This window comes from Lagopus leucura, unplaced genomic scaffold (genome assembly GCF_019238085.1).
Source record: "Lagopus leucura isolate 7727_CA_CO unplaced genomic scaffold, USGS_WTPT01 Super-Scaffold_100030, whole genome shotgun sequence".
In the NCBI taxonomy this organism is placed as follows: Eukaryota; Metazoa; Chordata; class Aves; order Galliformes; family Phasianidae; genus Lagopus; species Lagopus leucura.
In genome coordinates this window covers 61,749-87,760 of record NW_024962281.1, presented here as the reverse complement: position 1 = coordinate 87,760, position 26,012 = coordinate 61,749, and the positions used below count along the sequence as shown (strand labels likewise).

Here is a 26,012-nt window from a genome sequence, read left to right as displayed (position 1 = left end):
AACAGAGAACGCTGGAAAGCAGGGAACTTCAAACATTTCAGAAAGCTGTTAAAATAGTATTTTAACACTGGAAAAGTAGTATTACTAAAAAAGCATGTTGTAGTCTAAAGTGTCGTCTTCATAAGGGATTTTATGGGAGCAAATCTTTTTTTTTTTAATGTTAAGTAAGGATGCTGCAACTCTGCAGGGCTGGATTTAGGTGTGCATGCTCTCTATCAATTTTGAGATTTTACTTGAAAGCCTTCTTGGCAATAAGAAAAAATGTGGAGAAAAAGTGCACATGCTGGCCGTGTGTGGTAGTGTCAGGGTTTACATCTGCTGCAGAATTTTGGTCTTATTTGTTTGAATGGGAAGTTTGTGGAGGCATTCATACTGCAATAAGTGTTGCAAGATGAGTTGGCTGATCAGTAGTTGAAACTGGGATTCTGGAGGTGGTGGGAAGGTTCAAAACAACCCAGGAGAGTTGTATGATATCCAGATTGCTTTCTCTACTACTCTGTCTTTGCTTCATTCTGACCTGCAAAGATGGCCATATTCCTGGATCATCTTTCCTGTTAGCAAGACACATACATGAGTTTGCATGTTGGAAAGATTTATGAAGATATATATAGACCCCAAAAAGTGGTCTGATGTGTTTCATTTTCTGATTATTATTGCTGCAGTTGAAGGTAGAATGCTGGGCTGGATGGATGTTCTTTAGGCCAGTAGGTAGAGCATATCAATAGTGCTTCTTGTTGTAAAATAAATATTTGAGGACCAACAAGGTATCGAATACTTTTTAGCAGTGAATTTTTTACTTACTTTGCAAGTAAAATACCGTTCTTTGAAAGAGAGCTGATTGCAAAGCAGTGGGCATACATTTTCTCCGCTCACTGCATGGTACTTTCTTGATGGCCTTAGTACACAGTATTATGAATTCTTGTTGTGTTTTTTTTTTTTCTCCCCGGTGTCTTTTCTGTCTTCCAACATGTGAGAAGAAAAATTAGCATTCATCTTTTTGATGAGCAATATCTTTTGTGTGTCCAGTGACTGCTTTTTTCAAGAATCAAAAGCGTCAAGAGGGATTCTTTAACTATTTATTTACAGTGAAATGCAAGGAATAGGGATGTTACAAGGGAGATGGAATACCTCTGCAGTTGTAGCTTATGTAAGTTGCTGATTTTCCCTCCTAGATGGATTGAGATGAGAATTGTTAAGATAAAGTTGTGAAAACTCGAGGACTGAGATAAACACAGCGTAATAGGTAAAGCAAAAGCTGCATGCACAAGCAAAGCAAAATGCTACTTCCCATCAGCAGACAGATGGAAAGTTGGACTCCATCATGTGTAACATTTGCTTGAGAAGACAAATGCCATAACTACAAACACCTTTCCTGCTACCTCTTCCCTGCCCAGCTTCTGTTGCTGAGCATTACATCATGTGATATTGAATATCCTCTTGGTCAGTTGGGATCAGCTGTCCTTACTGTGTTCCCACTCAGCTTTTCATGCACCCTCAGCCTCCTTGCTAGCTGAGCAGTGTGAGAAACAGAAAAGTCCTTGACTCTATGCACTACTTAGCAACAACTAAAGCATGAGTGATTTGATCAATGCATTTTTCATCACAAATGAAAAACAGCATCATACCAGCTGCTGTGAAGGAAATTAACCCAATCCCAGCCAAGACCAGTACCTTTGATCGGTTCAGGGCACTTGTAGCACGGGTCCCTTGGGAGTCGCTTCATAAGGGTAAAGGAGCCCAGGAAGCCTGGATGTGCCTCAAGACAGAAATCTTAAAGGCACAGGAACAGGTTGTCCTGAGCGCCGTAAGGCGAGCTGTAGGGAGGGGAAGACGACCGGTGTTGATGAGCCAGGAATTACTGCTGAGACTCAGGGAGAAAAAGAGAGTCTATGTCCTCTGGAAGAAGGGACAGGCTGCTTGGGGAGATTACAAAGAAGTAGCTAAGGTATGCAGGGAGGAAGTTAGGAAGGCAAAAGCCCAACTTGAACTCAGGTTGGCCATTGCAGTAAAAGACAATAAAAAATCCTTTTATAAATATATCAACGGCAAAAGAACCACCAAAGATAATTCTCATCCTATACTTGATGCAGCAGGGAATGTGGCCACTGAGGAAAAGAAGGCTGAGGTCCTCAATGCCTTCTTTACATCTGCCTTTAACAGCCAGATCAGTTATCCTCTGGGCTTTTTATGCCCTGATCTGGAAGTCTGGGACGCTGCTCAGAATATGCCCCCAGCAATTCCAGTGGGGACAGTCAGAGAGCTCCTCCTCTGTCTGGACTGTCACAAGTCCATGGGACAGGATGGGCTGCACCCTCGGGTGCTGAGGGAGCTGGCGGGGGTGATTGCTGAGCCCCTCTCGGCCATCTATCAACGCTCCTGGTTAACTGGTGAGGTCCCAGAGAATTGGAGGCTTGCTGGTGTGACTCCCATCTTCAAGAAGGGCCGCAGGGAGGATCCGGGGAACTATAGGCCTGTCAGCCTGACCTTAGTGCCAGGGAAAGTTATGGAGCAAATCATCTTGGATGAGATTGCACGGCATGTGCGCAGTGTCCAGGGGATCAGGCCCAGCCAGCACGGGTTCATGAAAGGCAGGTCATGCTTGACCAACCTCATCTCCTTCTATGACTGGGTGACCAGCCTGGTAGATGAGTGAAGGGCTGTTGATGTGGTCTACCTAGACTTCAGCAAAGCCTTTGACACGGTCCCTCACAGGCTTCTCCTGGGGAAACTGTCTGCCCATGGTCTGAGCAGATATATACACTTCTTTGGGTAAGGAACTGGCTAGAGGGCTGTGCCCAGCGGGTCGTGGTGAATGGAGTTAAATCCAGCTGGCGACCCGCTTCAAGTGGTGTCCCCCAGGGGTCGGTACTGGGGCCCATCTTGTTTAATATCTTTATTGATGACCTAGATGAGGGCATTGAGTGCACCCTCAGTAAGTTTGCAGATGACACCAAGCTGGGAGGTGGTGTGGATCTGCCTGAGGGTAGGGAGGACCTTCAGAGGGATTTAGACAGGCTGGACCGCTGGGCTGAGGTGAATGGGATGAGGTTTAACAAGGCGAAGTATCATGTCCTGCACTTTGGGCACAACAACCCCATGCAGAGTTATAGGACTGGGGATGAGTGGCTGGATGATTGTGAGGAAGAGAGAGACCTGGGGGTGTTGTGATGCTCGGCTGAATGTGAGCCCACAGCGTGCCCAGGTGGCCAAGAGGGCCAGCAGCATCCTGGCCTGCATCAGAAATAGTGTGGCCAGCAGGAGCAGGGAGGTGAGCATCCCCTGTACTCAGCACTGGTGAGGCCGCACCGCACCTTGAGTATTGTGTTCAGTTTTGGCTCCTCACTACAGGAAAGACGTTGAGGAGCGTGTCCAGACAAGGGCAGCGAAACTGGTGAGGGGTCTGGAGCACAAGGCTTATGAGGAGTGGCTGAGGGAGCTGGGGTTGTTCAGTCTGGAGAAGAGGAGGCTCAGGGGAGACCTCATTGCACTCTGCAACTTCCTGAAGGGAGGTTGTGGTGAAGAGGGGTTTGGCCTCTTTTCCTCAGGTCCTGTTTGTTGCCTGGGAAACAGCCGCAAGTTGTACCAGAGGAGGTTTAGGTTGGACATAAGGAAGAACAACTTCTCTCAGAGAGTGGTCAGGCACTGCAATGGCTGCCCAGGAAGCTGGTGGAGTCGCCATCCCTGGCAGCGTTCAAGAGGCATCTGGATGAGGAGCTACGAGATCTGGTTTGGTGCTTGTGGTGGCAATGGTGATGAGGAGACGGTTGGACTAGATGATCTTGCAGGTCGTTTCCAACCTTGTGATTCTATGATTCTGTGATTCTCTATGTAGCTCCATATGATCTCACAAAAACATTTGAAGAAATGTCTTTCCAAGAAGACAATTTTGTGCATTGTCTTGGTGTTTTGTCCCTCAGTAGCTTCTTAGTGTGATCAGTGTGTGCATTTGCTCATACAGTAACTTTTCTTGGTAGTGTCAGAGTACTCTCTAAGTAGACACAGTGCTTCCAGTTCCAAGTGCCATTTAAGAACCCAAACAATACTCTGTTTCTGTCTCTGCATAGCTCTTGTCCTGAGGTCGCTGTGCTTGTGACTCCAGTTGCACAATGCTTCAGGCTTTCCCTGTTGAACCATCACTGTCTGCATTTAATAGTTTGTGCCACCTCCTTTTGATTCTAGAAGTCTTTCTATTATAAGTCATGATTGGATCCTATCATGGTGAAAAAAAGACCAATATGTCTGTAGTACTTCTTTTGTTTTGTTACTGCTTTTCTGGAGGAACTGACCTTGGAGAACTTCGAGAAATTCTATTTGTACCAACCAGCCTGTAGTTATTTAGAATGTGTGAAGACCTGAACGTTAGTGTAACAGCTAGAGGAAAAAATGTATCTTCTCGGCAAACAGTTTAGGTTGTCTTTGTATATCAAATGAAGCAGAGCAACAGCTCTACTTTCTGGTGTCAAGTTTATGGGCCGAAAAAAGAAAAAAAGGTGAGGAGATGGGCTAAGAGAATTACAGATGTATTTGCGCCCTCTATTTTCACAGAACCACAACATTGCAAGAGTTGGAAGGGATCTCAAGAGGACATTGAGTCCAACACCCCAGCTAACACAGGTTCCCCACAATGAGTTGCACAGGTCGGTGTCCAGATGGGTCTGGCAGATATCTAAACAAGGAGATCCACCACCTCTCTGGGCAGCCTGTACCGGTGCTCCGTCACCTTGACTGTAGAGAAGTTCTTCCACATGTTTGTATGGAACTTCCAATGTTCAAATTTCAGGCCATTGCTCCTTGTGCTAGTGCTGCACACCATGGAGAAGAGCCTGGCCTCATCCATTTGTCTCCCTTTAGAGTGTTATAGACAATTATCAGATCTCTTCTTAATCTTCTTTTCTCCAGGCTGAACAGGCCCAGGTTACTCAGCCTTTCCTTGTACAGGAGATGTTCCAGGCCCCTTATCATATTTGTGGCCCTTTCTGTGTTGCAAGAGAATTTTTCTAGATTTAAAAAAAACATTAATAAAACCCAAGCTTCTTTGTAATTAGATATTGCTTCAGAAAGTTAGAAGAACTTGGAGAAATCCTTCAGGTGCATTTTATCTAAGCAGTATCTGGTTTTTTTAATTACTATTTTATGTGGATATGTCTGCACTTATTCTGACAACCTACTTGTTGTCATCAGTGACTCTTCAGGAGCTTCTTCTTTAGGAGCTATTGGGAATAGGTGAACGGTTGGACTGGGTGATCTTTTAGGTCTTTTCCAACCTTAGTGATTCTATGATTCTATGATTCTATGATTCTATGATTCAAAAGTATTGGTATCAGTGAAGCACCATTGCTGTTATTAGTGGATTGTCTAAACTGGTTGTGAGCAAAGTTAGAAGGATCAGCAGATGTCGGTGTATGTGATTATGTGAATTGTAGGACCACTGATTCATTGGAGAGGTAATTCTTTCTAGGGTAGCCATGGCTTTAGCATTTCCCTTTGACTCAGAACTACAGGATTTTCAAGTTAAGATGAGAAAAAACAGGAGGTTCTGTTACACTGTAACAGCTTTGCTTGAAACTTCTGAGTTTTATAACAAAAGTAGAACATTTTTTTTGCCACTTACATATTAAAAGCAAATAAGTACTATTTACTCAAAAGTCTGTCATGAGTTCCCTTGCTTTAGACTTATGCTTCAGGATTCCTTTAGCAGTTTTCTTATGCTGAGTGTTGGCCCTCTCTTCATGCATCGTGTAGTTAATTTCCTGTAGTCACACAAGGCAGTGTATGCACAAATAATACTTTGTACAAGTCATCTTCTGCTTGTTGCCACTCCCAGTACACAGGAAAACTGTTTCTGTTGCAGAAGCTGAGAATACAGCTATTTGTCTTGAGGCTTGCTGCCCTTTTAGTTTGATATGATTTGTTGAAAACAACAGTGGTAATTTCTCCTGATATAATGTGTGGTCTTGCATGGGCCTGGAACAACTGCCCTACATTTTTCTGTTGAGGAAAGCACTCTACTTGGTATTGGTTTAGAATTAATTATGGCTTTCCATGATTGTAAATCAAAGTTTGGAAGGACTCAGTTTCTTATGCATACAAAGGTGGAATAAAACTGAGCACTGGACATGAACTGTGTAAAACAAATGCCACAACTTTTCTGTTTTATAGAGAAGAGGGGTGAGCGTGGTATAATAGCTTCATAAGACTTTTTGCCCAGCTCCAGTTCTGGATCTGAGATTTCAATAAGAGAAACTAAGATCTGGCTTTAGAGTTAAGTAACAGAAGGCATTGCTGCTGCTTTGTAAGTGTTGGCAATCACAGAACCTGTCTCAATATTTAGCAAGCACCTTAAAGAAATGTGGAACGTCCATCCTGAAGTTCATCAAAAACTATTTTTTCTGGGATTGTGGAGCCTTGTTTTCGTTTTTAAACCAGTAACTTGTTAAATTTACAGCTAAAGTAGAGCTTTTCCACTTGGTCAATTTGTAATAATTCGTAGAAATATGAAATGGGTTGTAGTTTAAGACTGGAAGAAATTTCCATGTAGCCTGATTTCATGTGTGTCACAATAAATTGCCTTGAGCTGCATATAAAGCAATGAATTAAAAATTAAGCTAATAGATGTTGTTTTTTGGGAAGCAAGCTGTGCTTCACTGCTTATTTGAATTAATGGCTGTTGAATTTATGTTGTCTGCTTTCAGTGATCCTTGCCACATAGTTCGAGTGTACGTGCTGCAGAAAGGTGGTCTCTCTGTGTAGCCTCTTATAAAATCCTCCTTTTGATAAAATTCTTAAGTACCTTGTGAAAAGACATATTCCAAAGTTGACGTTCCGGTAGTTGATTTTGACCATCTTTATGATAACAGAATCGTAACATGATAGTCCTTTCTTTGTCACATTTTATTGCTGTGGTAGCATAACTATAATATTAAGAAAGGTACAGATCCTGAAACAGGAAAGGTGTTAAGTTGAATTTTCACTATATTGCTGGAATTTGTTGAATTTAAGGAAGGGATACCTTGAGAAACCCAGTCTTCTTTCTCAGAAGGACAGTTCAGGCAGTAACAGAGTTGGAGATTTCATGAGGAGTGATGCTCCATATTCCTGCCCTCTCTCTGGGCAGCTTTTGCATCTGGAAAAAAGAGGTGAGGAAAAGGACTGTAAGTGGTCTCCTCTTGACTCTTTTAATGTGGATTATTGGTAAAGCAGAGAACTTCTTGTTTCTGGTTAGTGCCCAGTTATCCTCAGTGGTCTTGTATGTGCTTTGTACTAAAGCATATTTTGACTATCCTGTTTGATTGTATATGTGTAGTAGGTAAGTTCTGTAGCTGAAGGACTGGAGGGTGAATCTTTTAATCTTTAACGGCCCTTACTGTTAGGGCACCAAGTGAGGCTTGTAGCTCACTCCTTTGCTTAGCATTCTTGCAGTGTAATTGCGTGTAGCTTTAATGTGTACCCTTTGTGATAGGGGGAAAAAGATATCTGAGAACAATGATATAGACCTGGAGTGCAGTTTGTATTGTTGCATGTACTTATCAGGTCATGAAGTCTGGTAAGCAGGTATTTCTGGATAATCTCATGCCAGAAATATCTGCATTTGGTTCAGAGAGCTTAGTGTAATGTACAGGGTACCACAAGACTTCTTGTATAGTGTGGATTTCACAAACACCAACTTACCTGGCTGAAGGATTTTGGTGAATTTCATCTATAAAATTATCCATTCTGATAACAGACAGATGCTGGCTGTCTGTTGAAATGACAAGTAGGAGCCTCCCTGTCATTCCCAATGTGCAGGAAGGATGCATTGGATCATCAGTTGTATTTTGGGATAAAGAAGTTTTCCATCTTTAGTTTTGTATGGAGAAAGGCTGCATTTGGGGCCAGTGATGTGTGTTTGGGCACCAAATCATCTTCCATAGTTTAGTAATTGCTATGAATTAGATTTCCATTTCTTTTGAAATACGATAGCTGCGTAGGTGTGATGTTCTCAGGGTTACATTAAAATACTAATCCTGATTTTTTTTTTTCTGACTAAAGCTGCTGTTCCCCTGTCGATAGAGATTGTATATTCTTGTATTCTCACATATTCTACTCAGTGTCTGAAAAAAGTTAAATGGTGGTTTTTGTTTGTTTGTTTTTAACTAAATCAGATCTTTGTGGAATTTGATGGCTGTAACTGGAAGCAACATGCCTGGGTAAAAGTCCATGCTGAAGAGGTTATAGTGCTGTTGCTGGAAGGATCATTGGTGTGGGCGCCTCGAAATGATCCAGTTCTGCTTCAGGGGGCTCGAGTCTCACCAAAACAGTGGCCCGCACTGGTGAGTATTTGGCTGAAAGCTTTCATATCCTTCAGAGATCTGCATCAGTGTGACTATGAATCACAAGATGTGGCTATAGTACAGAGCTCAATTCTGCAGGTACTAAAACTTGATTGAAGACAGAGTATTATTATTTTTTTTTTTTTGTGGAGAGTAAAAGTAGTGTAGAGGAGTTGTAGTGCCCTTGTAAAGGCAGTTGCTTATAGTTCCTGCTCTAGAAATGGAAAGCCTTCAGAAATGAAATATCTGAATATCTGAAGAAGTGTGGTACATACATGGATGATTGTTTTTCCCAATTTTAGAACTTGGAGTGTGTTAGGCTTTTCTGAAATGAAAAGAATAAGCCTTTGGGTCTTATTATGGACTTTGTAGAGTTCTGTGTGATAGAGATTGCTACATCATTTTAACACTCATTCCTGAAAGTCCCTGGGGAAGAAAAGAGGCTCTGGACTGTGCCTGATCTGTTAGCAGTATGGGTTATATACTCCTAATGTAAACTACAAAAATTAATTTCCATGTTGTCAGCATTAACTAACATGATGTACAGATCTTCCTCCTGTTACATGGAGCGGTAATCCATGTGGCTCTTCACATGGCATTTAGATGCCGTGAGACTGGAAACTAAAGCCAATGTTTTTTAGCCAGAATTGCCAGTATATTCATCCTTCAAACATCCTGATGAGTAGCATACAGTGAAGAGGATTGATTCCTTATGTCCTTCTTTCTTCTCTTGAGCTCATGTAAGAATCTTACTCAAGCTTTTGTGTAGTCTGATTTTTATTATTTCACCTTTCTTCTGTTCTTTTTCTGTCATCTTTGAACTACTTGAGATGCTACTGTCTACTTTTTTAATACATCTTGTGCATGGGCTCATTAGAATGTTTTTTCCAGTTAAAAACCTTTTACTTGGTAAAATCTGAACTTGGTATTTTAAATGAACACTTGAACTCAAAGCAAAAAGTTTGATACTGCGTTTTTCTCTCAGGGATATTTTTTTAACTGCAGTTGGCTTAAGGTAGAATAAAACCAGGCCTTTACACTAGAGATTCTGTAGACAGAATGTGTTTTTTTTTCTGTAGGTGGAACTTTCCTTTCAATGGGAAAATAAATGTGCATTGTCAGTGTCATGAACAAGAGAATGGAGTATGAATAAACTTGATGAGCAGTAAAGACAAAAAATGTCATAAATACATTTGTGTTAAAACCATGTAAGTGCATTCATGAGACAGATTACACATTTCCAAGACTGCAGGGGTTGGTAATTTCTTCTTCCATCAGCAAATTACATTGTCAAGTTGTTCTGAGTCTGCTGCATATTCTTCCATTAGTAACATATTCTGTAGTTTGGTTGTCAGAAGTGCACCTGGTATGAGCTTCAAATCTGCATAAAACAGTAGCAAGAAACGCTTCCCTTCATTTGCACGCCTAATTAGTGCTAACATGTATCTTTTGTGCAGGAATGAAAATCCTCTGTTCCAGAGGCTATACCTGAAAAACAAGGTCTTCTCCAAAAGTAATGCTTCCTATTTTATGATATTGGCCCACAGTGTCGAAGGTGGACATTCATGGTGTGGCAGCAGAGATTGAACGTTCCTGCCAGTGTCGCATTACATTTTGCTGCCATGTGACAGATGGCAGTAGAGAGGCAGTTTATCAAAATGGCATCTGACATGAAGTGCATATTAAGCAAAGGTGTGAAATTTAATTCCTTCATGCAGAAAAAAAAATGCATCCACTGACATTAATCGGTGCTTGCTGAATGTTTTAGGGAGACCAAAGAGTGGATGTCAGCATAGCGAGGGTTGGATGGTGTGTTTCAGCAGTGGTGACAGTGGGGTGTCTCTCCAGTGTAGATTTTTATGAGCACAGCATGCAGGCTCTTATTTGTCATGGGCAAGAATATATAGCTAGTGGTGGTGACTGTTAAAAAATAGTGTTTTGTAACAGAACTTGCTGTGCTTTTTGTATCTGTTGTTTGCATGGAAGCAAATAAGAGGCGTTACTTTCAGAGGAAGCTGTGTATATAAAGGTGTTTTTTTTAACCCGACATCTGTGGAGAATCAAATACAGTAAAACATATTTTCAGTTCTGCTTTGAGTTTTAATGAAGAAGTGGATCCAATTTTCTGCAATTTACTTTTGTATTGTTAGTATGCTACACTTGCAAGAAATACTGGCTCACACATAGAATAATAATTTGCACTAAAACTTAGGTACTGGGAAGTGCAGATTTGGAAATCAAACTTTTTAATTTTTTGTTATGTAAATAGTAGATGAAGACAACTGTTGTTGGTCTGTGTGTGTTCAGTTGTTCCTATAACCTTCATTTTCTTTTGTTCATTACAGACCTTTACTCCTCTAGTAGATAAGCTGGGTTTAGGCTCTGTGGTCCCAGTGGAGTTTCTTCTGGACAGACACTTACGTTTCCTGTCTGATGCCAGTGGATTACGATTGTTTCAGGTATTTGTTCAGATATAGTGAAAATTTAACTTTCCGCTGTGCATGTCAATTTTTATTGTTTTGTACTGACCTACTTCCATATTATGGTCTGATCCCTTTCATCAGCCTAACATGTCTTGGGCTGCTTCGTTCCATGTTTTTCCAGGTACTTATGCTGATCTATCCGCTTTGTAGAAGTCCTCATTCCTTCCCACATTGCTCACTTGATGAGCTAGCAGTTGAACATTGCGTAGCTGATAACTGCAACAGAAGTTTCAGAGATACTTTTTTCTTTTTTGTTGTTCTGTTTTTTGGAAGCAGTCCAAGAAGAGCTGTCCCTCAAAAACTGGAGGTTTTCTCACCTTAAAACATTCTACTTGTATTTAAAATTGTTTATTGTTGGCAGATGGGAACAGAAAGTCAGAATCAGATACTGCAGGAGCAGCCTTTGCTAAGAGAATCTGTCAATTCATTGTTCAGTGACCAGAAACTTCAGGAGATATTTAGTAGAGGTAAGATTGATTTTTGTTGCTCAGGGCTACTATGTCTGTTGTGTAACAATTGGATTATTCTGGGATTTGCAAAGGAGAATAATAGTATTTGTTGCTGTTTGGTTTGGAAGATCGCTTTTCTCTATTCTTTTTCAAGTTCTGTATTTAAAGGAGCATTATTTTGTGACAGATACCAATAAGTATGTCGCTCAGATACAACTAAAAATCCTGTATTTTATCACTGAAGATGTAGTTAAAGTGGTACAGAATACAATTTGTAATTTCCATGTATTTATGACTTTTTTTTTTTTTTAAAGCTTGTTTTGATTTATTTTTTCGTTTTTTTTATTTTTAAGTTTTGGTGCTCTTCTTAAATTCTGGAAATTTAGAGATTAAGTTACTCTGTATTCATTGATCTTTTGATCAGAGAGAATTTTCCTTTGTTGCATCAAATTCACATTCCGGTGTTTTAACATTTAATGCATTGTCTATGTTTAAAATACTGCATGACTATGGCTGTTCAGCATAATGTTACTACTGTAGCCGTTATCTAGGTTGCATTCTAGGATTCAGTTCTTTTTATAGGTTTTGCTTGTCACGTTGTGGTCGTCTGGTGCTAAAGTGATTTTTTTTTTTCTATCTAGAATTTGGGTTTGTTGTTCGGGTAGCCTCTTAAGACATAGGCCTCTGTATTACATTTGAGGGCAAATAAAATTCTTAAGGGAGATTTACTTGGTTCTCTTTCCTTTAATAAAACATGTACTGATATCAATTGTGAGTGACCAAGTGTATGATTAATGGATATCAAGATGTTACAATCACAAAATAAACAAGAGAGTTAGGCGAAGTGGACTATGATAACAAGAGAGAATAAATGGAAGGCTTACCCTTATGCTGGGCTCACCACAAAACACCAGAAGGAGGGATCTCCAGCAGAGATCCTTCCCCACTGGTAGCCAGCTCTTAAATAGGTCTAGGAGAGGTGCAGCCTGGCTGCACCCCTTCCAGCAGCACAGGTGAATTGCCTTCACCTGTGCTCCTCTGGCTGACTCATGGCTCGCCTCAGGTGATCAATCAGAGGTTCAGGCTGTGACTCGGTAGTTCCCATACACCAAGTGTAGTGGCAATGCTAAGTCATTGCCTGAAACAATGATTGAGTACCTAGTGGGAAGGCAGGGCCAACCTAGGGGATCTCAGGTGCAAGCAATGTATTTGAGTGATTGGAAGGGGTGGAACCAGGATCAACCCCTTCCCAGCCCTCATTTAAGGGCTGGCAGTGGAGGTGAGTACGTCTCTTACTGGAGGTCTCTGCCTACCTGAGGCCTTCCCAAGGTAAGCAGCTCTTTTCCTTCATTTTTGCATCTGTGGCTGCTGTATTTGGTCTTGTTCTCATTTGCTATAGCCAAAGATTTTGCTACTGTGCTATTATCATCCCGTTATAGCATACACCTAGTAACTTAAGAATTGTCCATTTGGAAGCCAACCTTCCAGTTCATCCTAATGTCTTGTTTAAACCTTCTCTAGCACAACTTGAGATCCTTTCCCCCTGTCCTATGACTTGTTACCAGAGAAAAGAAGCTGACACCTTCCTTGGTGAAGCTCCTTTCAGATATTTGTAGTGTGATGAGGTCTTCCCTCAGCCTCCTCTTCTGCAAACTAAACAACTCTTCTGCACACATTTGAGCAACTCAATATCGTTATCGTAGTGAGACCCAAAATTGATCACAAAGGATCAATCAATCACTTCCCTAGTCCTGCTGGATGTGCTGTTTCTGATGCAGACTGGGATGACGTCTTAGCTACCTGGGCATACTGCTGGCTTGCGTTCAGCCTGCTAATGATCAGCACCCCAAGTCTTTCACTGACTGACAGCTTCCCAGCCACTCTTTCCCTGGTTTGTACTGCTGTGTAGAATTGTTCATGACTCAAGAGCAGGAGCCGGCACTTGGCCTTGTTGAATGTAATGTGCTTGACTCATCAATCTAGTCTCTCCAGACTGCTGTGCAGACCTTTCCTACCTTAAAGCAGATCAGCGGTCTTGCCTAACTCAATATTGTGTGCAAACTTACTGAGGGTGCACTCAGTCCCTTCAACCAGATTGTTGACAAAAATGTTAATCAAAATGGACCCAAATAGCCTGGGATGTGCCACTGGATTGAACTCCATTTAAGTGACACTTGGAGCCTGGCTGTCCATCCAGATTTTCATCCAGCAAATCCTCCTGTCCATACCTTAGGCAGCTCGTTTCTCCAGGAGAATACAGTGGGAGTCAGTACCTAACACCACTAAAATCAAGGTAAACTCCATCCACAGCCTTTCTCTCATCTACTAAACAGGTTGTTCTATCATAGAAGATGATCAGGTTGATCAGGCAGGACGTGCCTTTCATAAACCCTTGCTAGCTGCTTCTGATCACTTAAGTGTCCTGTGTGGATTACGTGGTGATCTCAAAATTATCTGCTCTGTGATCTTCCCTGGGACTGAGGTCAAACTGACAGACCTGTAATTCACTGGGTCCTCCTTTTTACCCTTCTAGTAGATTGGATTCATGTTCTCTAGCCTCTTGTTACTGGAACCTTCCCAATTAGCTAGGGTGGCTAATTATTGAGAGTGGCTAAGTGAACACTTATACCAGGTTGTTCAGTACTCTTGGGTGAATCCCATCTGGCTGTGTAGACTTGTGAATGGATTGTAGGGCCTTCATCTTTCTCCTTGTCACCATCATCTAACTTGATGGGCTGGGTACTGTGAGAATTGACCTTACTGATACAGTCTGAGGCAAAAGAGGCATGAAGTACCAGCCTTGCCCACATCTTTTGTCACTGCACTTGCCCTCATGTATGGTTAAGTTTAGAGATTGTTCTTAATCCTCCTTTTGCTCCTAATGTATTTATAAAAGCATTTTTAATTGTGTTCTACTATACTAGCCAAGTAGAGTTCCAATTGGGCTTCTGATTTTCTTCCTGATTCAGACTGGTGGATCATGATAATTTTCATTATCTAATATTAACTTTTTTTTGATCTGCAGGAGAACACGCTGCATGCTGTTTTGGAGAGTGGGAGTGGGTTGGGAGTAAACCTTTCTGTAGATGACATTCCCCATGTCAAGGAACTAAAATGGTTGATCTGGATCTTTATGCGTCTATATTGATTTTTTTTTAATATTATTATTTTCACAGTTACAAATATGTTTCTGCTCTGAACTATGTACTATTTATTCTGGGACTTAATGCATCTGAACTGAGTTTCTGGGTTGATGCCTCATAATTACTGACCTGTAGGTTAGAAAGGAAAAGAACATAGCAAGTATCCCACACTTGTTTGATGATTTTTTTATTTTATTTTTTTTTAATTTTTTTTTTTTTGTCAAAGGAACAAGTTCATTTTGATCTTTCACTTTTTTTTTTTCCTTGTAAACTGAAGGAATTTTGTCTTTACTGTAGCTTGGCGTTACTACAAGAGCAGAATGCTTGGCTCGGGCAGAAGATTGAGCATTTTAAGTTTGTTCTGCTTGAAAGCTGACACTTCTGTACGCATAATTAGGGCCTGAACTCTTTTTATTATATGATACTTATCTTGCATGATGCTGAGCTTTCTTGAAAATAAACTCAAAAGTGCTTCTTTTCCAGTTCCTTACAGTATCCAAGGCCAAAGAGTTAAAGTTTATCAACCAGAAGATGAAAATAGCTGGCTCTGTGGTGTTGTGAGCCATCAAGACCCAATAACACGTCTCATGGAGGTGTCTGTGACTGAGGTAAAAATATGAAGTGCTGCTTTAAGTTTCCTAAAATACAGTTTCTACCCAGAAGCTCAAGTTGTGATGAAGCTGTTATTCTCCATGAGATAGAAGTAAGGAAAGCTTCTTTCCGATCGGTTAGGCTGTGGTTTTCCTGTGCCATTTCTCAGCTTCTGTCTGACAGACTGGGGAATTGGTTTGAAATAAGTGCATGATAGAAAATGAAGTCTTAGTCTAAACTGAATTGAGGTACTTCAGCTTAGGCTGTTCCAATCAGTTTTTGGTTTGCATTACGTGATTGTGTGGAGTTTGACAGTAGTTCAGCCTTACCAGCAGCCTGCTTTTAATGGCTTCCTTTTTCAGGAGCAGCTAGAAGGAAATCTGTATGTCTGTGTGGATGTTCTTAAAGCAGTGGGTTTCTTTTCCTTGTAGCCTTTTCCATATGCGATAAGCGTGCTGAACAAATGCACTGAGTGTGCCCACTGAGTCCTATACACACATGCAATAATCTTACACTTTGAGTACTGTATCTATTGCTAATTCACAGGAAAGAAATATACAATGTATGGTTAATAAGTCTGGTACTTTGGAGAGATTGAAGTTGTAGAGTATAGGCTTTCAGCAGGTGCATGCCAGGAAAGAAGCAAATTTACTATGTATCTACTGTCAGATAAAAAAGTAACTTCCATGCACTGCTACAAAAACTGGGTAATCATCGCTGCCTTAGCAGAGGTACTGATGAGGATTATTAGCATAAACTGACGTAGTCTTTTCTATGTCTAGCAGCATGAATTTACAAAATGCTAGAACAATACTAAAACAGATTTAGACAGTTGTGTTTAATGCAGTGAGATGCACCTAGAGATGCTCATTAGAACAGATATGTAAGAAAGCAATGTTTGCAATCAAATCTGAAAGTTCTTGGACTAGGGAGATGGAGCAAATGAAAGGTAAACTGAAAGCCTTTAGTTATTGCTAAGGAATTCAAGCATGTATTTAGGGTCTCCTAATGTTGATGTAGACAGACTGTCTACTCTGAATTAAAAAATAACCACTTCTCTTCTTCCTCCTACCTCCTCAATATTCATTTGCATAAAAATTAGACTGGTGAAATAAAGTCAGTGGATCCTCGTCTGATTCATGTTGTGATGGATAACACTTCTCCAAGTGAGGTACTGTAATATTTCAGGTCTTTATTTGTATACAGTGTTGAAAAAAGAGAACATGAGAATAACTGTACACTGATGGTGTGTTTACTGTGGGCTTTTGGTAATGTGAAGAAAGTTTTCCTCTGTCAGTTACCACTTTAAGAAATGGATATTGGTTTTCTTTAAACAATCTATTTTTTTTCTAGTTCAGACCTGTTTTACTAACTTCAGCATGGCTCTTGTGGGGTTTCAGTAATCAGTGTTATTGTGTTCTGTTTTAAGAGATAATACTCTGCTAAAGAATGTCTCTATGCTCACAGCCTTCCTTTTAACAGGATCACCCTATGCTTCTCCACAAACCCTGCTAGACATTTCTAAAAAGTATCTTCTGGCCTCTCTAAAGCAGGCTGGTAAGCTTGTGGCATTTCATTGCTGCAGTTGAGAGGTGCCATGATAACATTTGGACCTGTGCTTTTACCCTAGGCTGAAGGACAAGGTATATCGTACAGTTGAAAATTACAGGCTTTGGGTAATGGACGAGAGGTCTGCCCTTGAAAAGAGCCATAGTTATTAGACTTGTTGCACAAGTTAGTGTGCAAATACCTGCCTTACATGAGCAAGAATTATGTTGGAGCGTGTCCATGTTGTGTGTTTCATAGAGTTTGCTATGATATGGCATGTGGAACAGCAAAACAGCTCACCTAACAAGCTTACTTTGGAGATCCTTCCCTAATGCAAAAATAAAGAGCCTCCTTCAGCAACCGCAAAAAGACTGCTGATTGTTGTTTACATTGTATCCTTCTTCAGATCTGCTAGTTTGTTTTTGAAATAAATGTTTCTAAGCTTAGACTACAGTAAACCTTGTTCTAACAAAGAAAATGCTCTTAGAGGTAGGCTTGTTTGTTCTGTTTACTGATTGTATGGGGTTTTTTATTATAGGGAGGGGGACTAAAAGCATCGAAGTCATCTAAAGGAAAGAAGAAGAGAGAAAGTTTTGAGGGAAAAGATGGACGGAGGAGAAAAAATGTTTCAGATTCCGGGTGTGATCCTGCTACAAAGAAGCTAAAGGAGAGGGGTGAGGTGGATGGCAACGGTAGTGATGGAGGTGAGGCAAGCAGAGGTCCTTGGAAAGGAGTCTCCAGTAGTGAAACAGGACTGGATCCAAGGGCCAAACAGTTGCCTTCATTTGTTCCTCAAATTAATCGCAATATTCGCTTTGCTACTTACACCAAAGAGAATGGTCGAACATTGGTAGTCCAGGATGAGCCAGTTGGTGGTGACACACCAGTGCCATTCACTCCATTTTCCTCTGTGTCTGGACAAACATTGCTAGTTGGATCTGGATGTAAAGAGGCTGGAAAATCACTGGAACAGATTGGCCAAGGCACAGTGACTTCTGCACCCACAGTTAGTACAGCTGCTTTGACACCAACAACTGTGAGAATCTCCGATACTAGTTTGCCAGCAATTACTGGACAGGAGAAACTGAAAACAGGCCGAACGCAAACCCAGGGAGAGGTGAGTAGACTATGATCTTGCCATCTTCAAGAAGAAATATGCATTCAGTATCAGATCTTTTAGAACTTGTCTATAGTACTAAGTGTGTTCATGAACTGAAAACTATTTTTTCTTTCATAAATCTCTCCCTTCCAGAGACAATGATCTTTCAATCATTTGATCTAAGAAAGGATCCAAAAGAAAATAGTTTTTGATAGAGAACTTTTCAGCACACTGTTCTTTATTCAGCCTTAATTTCTTAAGTGCAGTTTTTTACAAAATGCAACCTTAAAGTGATTTAGAGCACTGCACTTCACATAATCAATTTGGTCATGTTGCGTGGAACGTAGCACTTAAGTAGTACTTAAAATCTCTTGTCTTCATGTTGGCAAATATTCATGAGAATATGCTTTCAGTTGAATGTTCAAGTTATATGAAGCTGTATTTGGAGGACCTTTTATGGATTCCTGGTTTCTCCTATAGAAGAGATAACTCCATATGAGAAAAATGAGCCACTAGCCTACACTGTGTAGGGTTGAAAGCAAAGTAATTGAAAGACTTGAGATGGGTACCTTCAGAATCAATTTGTTTAAAGAGCTTGGTATGGTAGTGGCTTAAGGATCTTCTAGTTATGTACCCTTATTTTCAATGGGAATAATAGAAGAGAAATCCTATTAATTTTTATTTTTGCCTTTCAAGGAGGGGGAAAAAAAAAAGAATATATAAGTAATCAGAGGAAAATTAAATTAAAAAATTAAAACACAACTGACCAAATAAAAAAAGACAAACTCGAAGCCCCATCTCTGTAAGGAGGACAGAAAAGAAGAAACTTGTTTTTTACAGTATAAAGAAGTTAGTAATGTAGAAGATGCATTAGGAATTCCAAGGTGATTGCCAGAGGTTAAATGAGTTACATTCATCTCTTCTGTATTAGCTAATGAGTGGAGTAATGGCAAAGTGTTTAAAAACATAAAGCAGAAATTAGATGGCAGAAGTCAGGAAAGTTACATAATGAAATTTTTATATAGCAGCATAACCTTTTGTTGTTCATTCTCACTCCTCTTCTCTGCCTGGAGGAATAAAACAAAATCAGAGTTGTGAACAAGTTCTCACTGTGAGTGGTCAGAATTGTATCTGTTGCTGTTGTTATTAAAGAAGAACTTTGATTGTGCTGAGAGAGTTTCGTACTGAATGTTCTTCCCTACTCTCCATAACCCCAAATTACTTGTTTTAAACTAATAATAATGTTCTGGCTTTATAATTTGCAGTTAGACCGCTAGGCCAGAAATGAATCATAGAATCGCAAGGTTGGAAACAACCTGCAAGATTATCCAGTCCAACTGCCCTCCCATGACCGCTGCCACCACAAGCACCAAGCAGATCTTGTAGATGATCTTGTTGGATCATCCTCATCCAGACGCCTCTTGAACGCTGCCAGGGATGGCGACTCCACCAGCTTCCTGGACAGCCATTGCAGCGCCTGACCACTCTCTGAAAGAAGTTGTTCTTCCTTATGTCCAACCTAAACCTCCTCTGGTACAACTTGCGGCTGTTTCCTCAGGTCCTGTTTGGCCTGGGGAAGAGGCCAAACCCCTCCTCATTACAGCCTCCCTTCAGAAAGTTGTAGAGTGCAATGTGGTCTCCTCCAAGCCTCCTCTTCTCCGAAGCACTCTGTCAAACAGTAATTTCTTTAGGGGAGGAAATCTAGCATAGACAAGTTTTGGGGTCTTTTTGATTGATTGAGATGTGATTAATTTTGGTTGTTTCTTTTGAAGCTATGGTTCTTGAGATTGCTTTGGGCTGGGCTATAGGCTTTATCACAGTGTGATCTAGTCCTTGAGCTTGCTTAATAAGCTTGGCTTGCATTCGTATTCATGCTGTTGGAAGACTGTTAGGATGCTTAATGTAGTAATTCTAAACTGGCAAACACAACTTGTATTGAGACAAGTTACTGTTTCAGTATGTATCCCCTACTTGCCTCTGCTCTGTGGGAAGAAAGAGGGAGTTAAGGAAGAGAAGGAAGATTCTTGCTTGGCTTTAGAAAGAAAAATTTGAAATTCTGGTATCTGGAAGAACTTGGTACCTTGATATATTGATAAAGTTACAACAAATGGAGGTTGATAGCAAGGTACAATGTAAATGTGATTTTGCAATATAATAGGTGCTGATGACCTCCATCCTGCTCCAGCTTATCTCCAGCAGCTGGCACCAGGCATGCGGGCCTGAGTCCTCTCTCCTACTGGTAATCCCTTCATCCCATAGCCTGTTTTAGAAATGCACAGAATGCCTGCTCCAGTGCCTGGGATTAAAAGACCCACACTTGCTCCTGGAGCACCTGAAGACAAGGTTGTCCAACTCTTCTCATCTGGCTTTGGTAGCTGGCACTGGTTTTCACCCCTACGCAGGTCACGCCAGTAGCCATCACTTGGTCCTTACATTGCACGCAGATAAGGGAGAGAAATGAATAGTTAAGATTACAAAGATACGGAAGACTGCAGTGATTGGGCTCTGCACTCAGCCAGAAAAGTGCACTAACAGCCCCCTTTTGCACACTTTTTCTGCCTACCTCAGTTGTTTATTCCTCCCTTTTCCTGTACATTCCCTCAGGAGTTTTCAGAGTGATGTTGACTTCTGCACTCAGTCTGCCCCCTGCCCAAGTTCAGTCTTATTAGTTGCGAAGTGCTTTCATGCTGAAAGCAATGCCTGCAGTTTCTAGTTAGTCTGTCAATTAGGAGGAGTGGGAAGTTTGTTTCTTGTCCTTGCATCCATGTTTTGTGGGTTTTTTTTGTTTGTTTTCTTGGATCTGTGTCTTGATATATTTTGTTTTCTGGCTTTCCCTTTTTTCCTTATTTCCCAAACTGACATTTGTCAGTCAGACAACCTCACACAACTAAGGCCTCTTGTAGTCTCGTTCGTATGCCCTCGTCAATTAGTGTGACTGACCAGATTTGGCTCTTATCACTGCATTTCTTATCGTGTGTTGGTCAGGTCTATGTCTCTCATTGTTTTTTTTTTTTATGGCTCCCCCTTTTTCTTACTGTCCCTTGTAATATTGAAAAGGGACCTTGGCACTTAAAGGAGGAGATACACCCTTATTATGAGTATTCCCTATATGAAGATTTCTAAGTGGAAATTTGAAAAAAAGGAAGAGAACTGATGAATTAATTATAGAACGATCAGTTACAGTAGGATTGACAGTGAGAATTACTAAATCTGAAGAAATGGAGAAGAGAACAAATGAATATCATAACGGTGATGGAAACCTGCAAGAGAGAAAATTTCTCAATATTTAAAAATTTAAGCAGTTTGTGCTTTCCATTGAGCAGTCCTCTGGAAGGAACCATTTCTTATGCATCTATGTGCCTGTCAGCTGGGGTGGCCTCCAGTCATTTGGAGCCCCCTGTTCCTCTGCTAGAGGACTTTGTTTAACTTCACAAATTAAGTTAATTGTTTTAAGGATGCTGGTTAAGTAGGAGAGACTGATCAGGATGAGTTTAGGGGAGGGCAAATACTGAAATGGCGAGAGATTGAAAGGATGAGTTTGCTACAGGAGAGTGTATGACTGAAAAGCAATATGAATTAAGGCCTTTTGCTTATCTATTGGAACTAAAATAAATAGTATCTTAAATTCCTTATTTTTCTGTGAATTAGCCCACTTTGTCTTGCGTTGCAGTTTTGTTCTAAAGCCTGTCAGGTCATTAAGTATTCATTTTTCCATGTGTCTTCAGTAATAATGGGCCCATTAAATGATTATTTTATAATAGTAGCTCAAAATTTTCAATACCTTTTAGGTAGGAAAAACCATTCTAACAGAATTATTAAAGAGATGTAGCAGTATTTCTGCTACAAGTTTTTCATGGTGGCTGATTGTATAATTAAATGAGCCAAAGTTTTGCTGAATCAAATAACAATCCTTTAACAGGCTAATGCTTTTTAATTTTGTTTCAGAATTCTCGAAATTCACTTTCAGCTTCCTCTGGATTTGGAATTTCTCTCCCAGGTGCTTCCCACTCTTTAGCATTTGGAGGTGGAAGAAGCCAGTCAAATGGAGTGGTGACTCCAGAAAGCAAGCCTTCTGGATTCATTTTTGGTTGCAATACTGGACAAGAGGCTCAGAAAGATTCTGATCTGTCTAAGAACCTCTTTTTTCAGTGTATGACCCAAAACCTACCTTCCAGTAAATACTTCACGGTCATTTCAGAAAGCTCTGAAGATGCCTCTAGTCGGGACTCATTCAAGCAGTGCACGGAAAGCGTGGGTGCTGGGGTCTGCAAAGGTAAAGTTCTTTCAGTGGACGCGCAGTCTGGCAGTTCTGTGGAGCGGAAGCTGCCTGTGGAATGCATGCCCACCCTAACTCCAGCTTTTTCACGAAGCTTGTTGAATACTCGCCCCCCAGATAGTCATGAAAACTTATTTTTACAGCCCCCAAAGCTATCAAGAGAGGAACCCTCAAACCCTTTCCTGGCATTTGCTGAGAAAACAGAACTTAGCCCTTTCAGTGGCTTTGCATCAGCTCAGACAGGGGTTTCTACTCTGTCTACATCTGTGAGTCATAAGACTGCTTCTGGCTGGCCAGAATCAATCACAGCTACAGACTCTCTAGCTAAGAAGAAAACCTTGTTTATAACAACTGATTCCTCAAAGATGATGTCCAGTACTCCTGGCTCAGCAGCTTCTGTTGGTGTTCAGAGTCCTTCTACTGCAGGGAATGGCCGTTCCAGCTCACCAACCAGCAGCCTGACACAGCCTATTGAGATGCCCACGCTTTCCTCTAGCCCAACAGAAGAAAAACCAGATGTTGGGCCTGGCCAGCAGGACAATCCTCTTCTGAAAACTTTTTCTAACGTGTTTGGCAGGCATCCACCTGGCTTTTTCTCTTCACAGGCTGAGTTTCTGCAGGACAGCAAATCCCCCTTTGAAGCTGTGAAAAGATTCTCACTAGATGAACGGAGCTTGACATCTAAACAGGATTCAGATTCCAGTACCAATAGTGACCTCTCGGATTTAAGTGACTCTGAAGAGCAGTTGCAAGCCAAGGCTTGTATGAAGGGCATCCCAGACCACTTGATGGCAAAACTAGGTCCCAACGCAGAGCACAATGCTGAATTGCTGCTGGGGAAAGGAAAAGGGAAGCAAGCCCCGAAGGGCCGGCCTCGCACGGCTCCCCTAAAAGGTGAATGCAGGATGTCTTGGAAACATAAAGGGGTGGGATGCTAGGATTTCTTCTGTATAATGAACTCTGTAAAACAGCCTCAGATACAAGGCTTGCTTATTGTGAGTAGCCAACACAAGATATTGACAAGGCTAAAGCTTTGTGCTTCTTGTATATAAATTAGCGTGTTTGCCTTAAGAATAATTCAAGAATATGTCAGGACAAAACTGTGGTAGCCTGTGGACTTGAAAACATCAGATTTGTATTTTTGGTGTGAATTTGTTAATTTTATTGACAATTTGCATCCTAATTGAAAGTGCCTGCTGTCATTGATTGATGAGAATGGGCTACAGGTGTCGTTCAAATTAGCTGATTGTTGAGATTGAGGGCAAAAGCTGAGATGTCCGTTAATAAATTGTAAGTACTTTGTGTCCGTAGCCCAGTTTTACCAGGTAACCCTTCATTTTCCAGAGACTTCTTACTTTATTTTAACTCTGGTTCTGGTGGTATGTGAAAGACTAATAGAAGTTTTTGTCTGATGAAATGGACAGTATTGTTAGATTGGCATGGTTACAAAAACATGGATATGTTTACTGGGGTCAGTATCCTTTTGCTGTTGCAGTTAACTGATTTTTTTTTTTTTTTTTTTTAATTGCTATAATTTTTGGTTTTTTTACTTCTGCTCTGTCTCACCCAGTTGGCCAGTCTGTGCTGAAGGATATGAGTAAGGTGAGGAAGCTGAAGCAGTCAGGTGAGCCTTTTCTCCAAGATGGTTCTTGCATCAATGTAGCCCCACATCTGCACAAGTGCCGGGAATGCCGTCTGGAACGGTACCGCAAATTTAAGGAGCAAGAGCAAGATGACTCAACTGTGGCATGTCGCTTCTTCCATTTCCGGAGGTGCTCAAACCCTTCCTTCCTTTCTACGTAGTCTAAATGTAGAGCTTGGATCAGGTCCAAGCACAAAGTAATTATTCTTTACTTAATTTCCTTGGGTATGATAATGAAGATTTTATCTGTTTTGTGTTTGTGTCACCTGCTTGGAATTCCCTCGCTCTCAGTTGGAGAGGTGAAGGAAGAGCTGCTGCTAGAAAGTATAGCTGTATGGGTGGAACCATGGGGGCTGCCATACTTAGCCTTGGGGATTGAATTTGCTTTATTGGATAAGTTTGTATGCTGCTCTTTTACTCTATCATAATGAGTTCAGAATAGAGATACAGTTTTAATTTACTTAACAAGTGACAATATTGTCATGACGAAGCTAATGTTTTACTAGGTTTTCTAAGTTGAGTACAGAATTGATGCCGAGGAGGAATGGACATCACCTGTGTTTTCTCTCTGTAGTGCTTATCATAGAATCATGATAGAATCATAGAATGGTCTGGGTTGAAAAGGACCTCAAAGATCATCTTGTTCCAACCTCCCTGCTGTGTGCAGGGTCACCAGCCACCAGAGCAGGCTGCCCAGAGCCACATCCAGCCTGGCCTTGAATACCTTCAGGGATGGGGCATCCACAGACTCCTTGGGCAACCTGTTCCAGTGCGTCACCATCCTATTGAGTGAAAAATGTTCTCCTGAGGTTTAGGTTGGATGTCCCCTGTCTCAATTTAAACCCATTCCCCCTTGTCCTATTGCTGTCCACCCTTGTAAACAGTTTGCTCCCTTCAAGTACTGGAAGGCCACAATGAGGTCTCCCGAGAGCCTTCTCTTCCCTGAGCTAAACAAGCCCACTTTCTCAACCTTTCTTCATAGGAGAAGTGCTCCAGCCCTCTGATCATCTTAGTGTCCTTTTCTAGACCCGTTCTGGGGACCCCAGACCTGGCCACAGTACTCCAGATGGGGTCTCACAAGGGCTAAGTGGAGACGGACAATCACATCACCTCCTTCTCCCTGCTGGCCGCTCCTCTTTGAAAGTGACCTGGGATTTAGTTGGCCTTCCAGGCTGCAAGCACGCTGGTGGCTCATGTCCAGTTTCCTGTCCACCTTATGCTCCTGTCAGTTCTTTGACCAGTCAGTTTCTCTTCCACTTCATCTGCCCATTCTAGTGAGTGCAAGGCATCATTTGCAAGCAAAAGTCCTTTTCTTTTAGGCTTTGAAATGAAGTGAAATTTTAGTATGTGCCAACTATCCCGTAAGGATTATATCTGCATTCTGAACTTGTTGAAAATTAATTTGCATTGAGGTTAAAGCATAGTTTATCTTTGCCGAAGAGGGAAGTTACTTTTAATAATGGCTGAAGTTATTCAGGCTTTCCTAATATGTCAAAAGTTTTACATGAGAACTATTGGTGTCAACTGTTACGGATAAAAAATAGTTCTCTCATCTGTATGAAGAGCAGCATTAAGAAGAGTAGGTACAATAAATATTCTTGTGTGTCTTGTAATGTGAATGGCTTAAACAGCTTTTAAGTGCTAGCAGCACTAGCTAGAACTAAAATATTGGTTTCCCAAAAGCTGAGAAATAACTGTTTACTGAGTTTAAATATAGTGTGAACCATACATGATTTTACAGGTAGTATCTTCAGCAGCCCAAGTAATCTGTGTTTTGTTATCTTATTCTATTAATAGCATAGAACTGTGGCAAGCTGTGAACAATCTCTTGTATGTGAATTTCCCACCAACATGTATTGAGACCTAGAAATTCATTCTGTTGGGTTTCGCTGCCATTGCCTTTGTGTGTCTTATTCCCTGCTTTATTTGGGTTTGCATAATAGATTTACTACTATAATGCTGTAGCTCAAGCCTTTTTTCCCTTTGTGTTTATATTCTAATGTAGATGGCATTAATTAAATTAATTAAAGGTCGTTGAGCAGATTCCCAGTTACTTCATCCTGTTTTCTGCAGGCTTATATTTACCCGGAAAGGTATTTTAAGAGTAGAGGGTTTCTTGAACCCACAACAGAGTGACCCTGATGCCATGAGTCTGTGGATTCCTTCCTCCTCCCCTGCAGAGGGTATTGACCTGGAGACTTCAAAATACATCCTTGCCAATGTTGGAGACCAGTTTTGCCAGCTCGTTATGTCAGAAAAGGAAGCAATGATGATGGTGGAGCCACATCGTAAGCGCAGGGCTTTTGGCGTGTTGTTTATCTGTCTTCTCTGTGTAGTGTGTAGACAATGCAGTGAAATAATGTTATTTCTTGTTAAAAATATTCTCTTCCCAAATGAGGCAGCCGTACTCATTTTTTTAAGGTGTGTTGGACCCAGGTTTGAGGTTGTCTTTTGGATCAGTGTAGCATTTCT

The 26,012-nt window shown here is 41.1% G+C and overlaps 1 protein-coding gene across 2 annotated transcripts in view; it reads left to right on the top strand.

Moving 5' to 3' along the window:
- The window catches only part of KDM3B (lysine demethylase 3B), a 50,233-nt gene that overhangs the window by 2,163 nt on the left and 22,058 nt on the right, over positions 1 to 26,012 (top strand). For both annotated transcript variants that reach the window (XM_042881506.1, XM_042881507.1), the window contains exons 2-10: positions 8,142 to 8,309; positions 10,655 to 10,768; positions 11,154 to 11,259; positions 14,868 to 14,992; positions 16,078 to 16,146; positions 17,062 to 17,640; positions 21,568 to 22,792; positions 23,469 to 23,670; positions 25,614 to 25,828. In XM_042881506.1, coding sequence (XP_042737440.1) covers positions 8,142 to 8,309; positions 10,655 to 10,768; positions 11,154 to 11,259; positions 14,868 to 14,992; positions 16,078 to 16,146; positions 17,062 to 17,640; positions 21,568 to 22,792; positions 23,469 to 23,670; positions 25,614 to 25,828 — 2,803 coding nt within the window. The remainder of the gene's footprint in view (positions 1 to 8,141; positions 8,310 to 10,654; positions 10,769 to 11,153; positions 11,260 to 14,867; positions 14,993 to 16,077; positions 16,147 to 17,061; positions 17,641 to 21,567; positions 22,793 to 23,468; positions 23,671 to 25,613; positions 25,829 to 26,012) is intronic.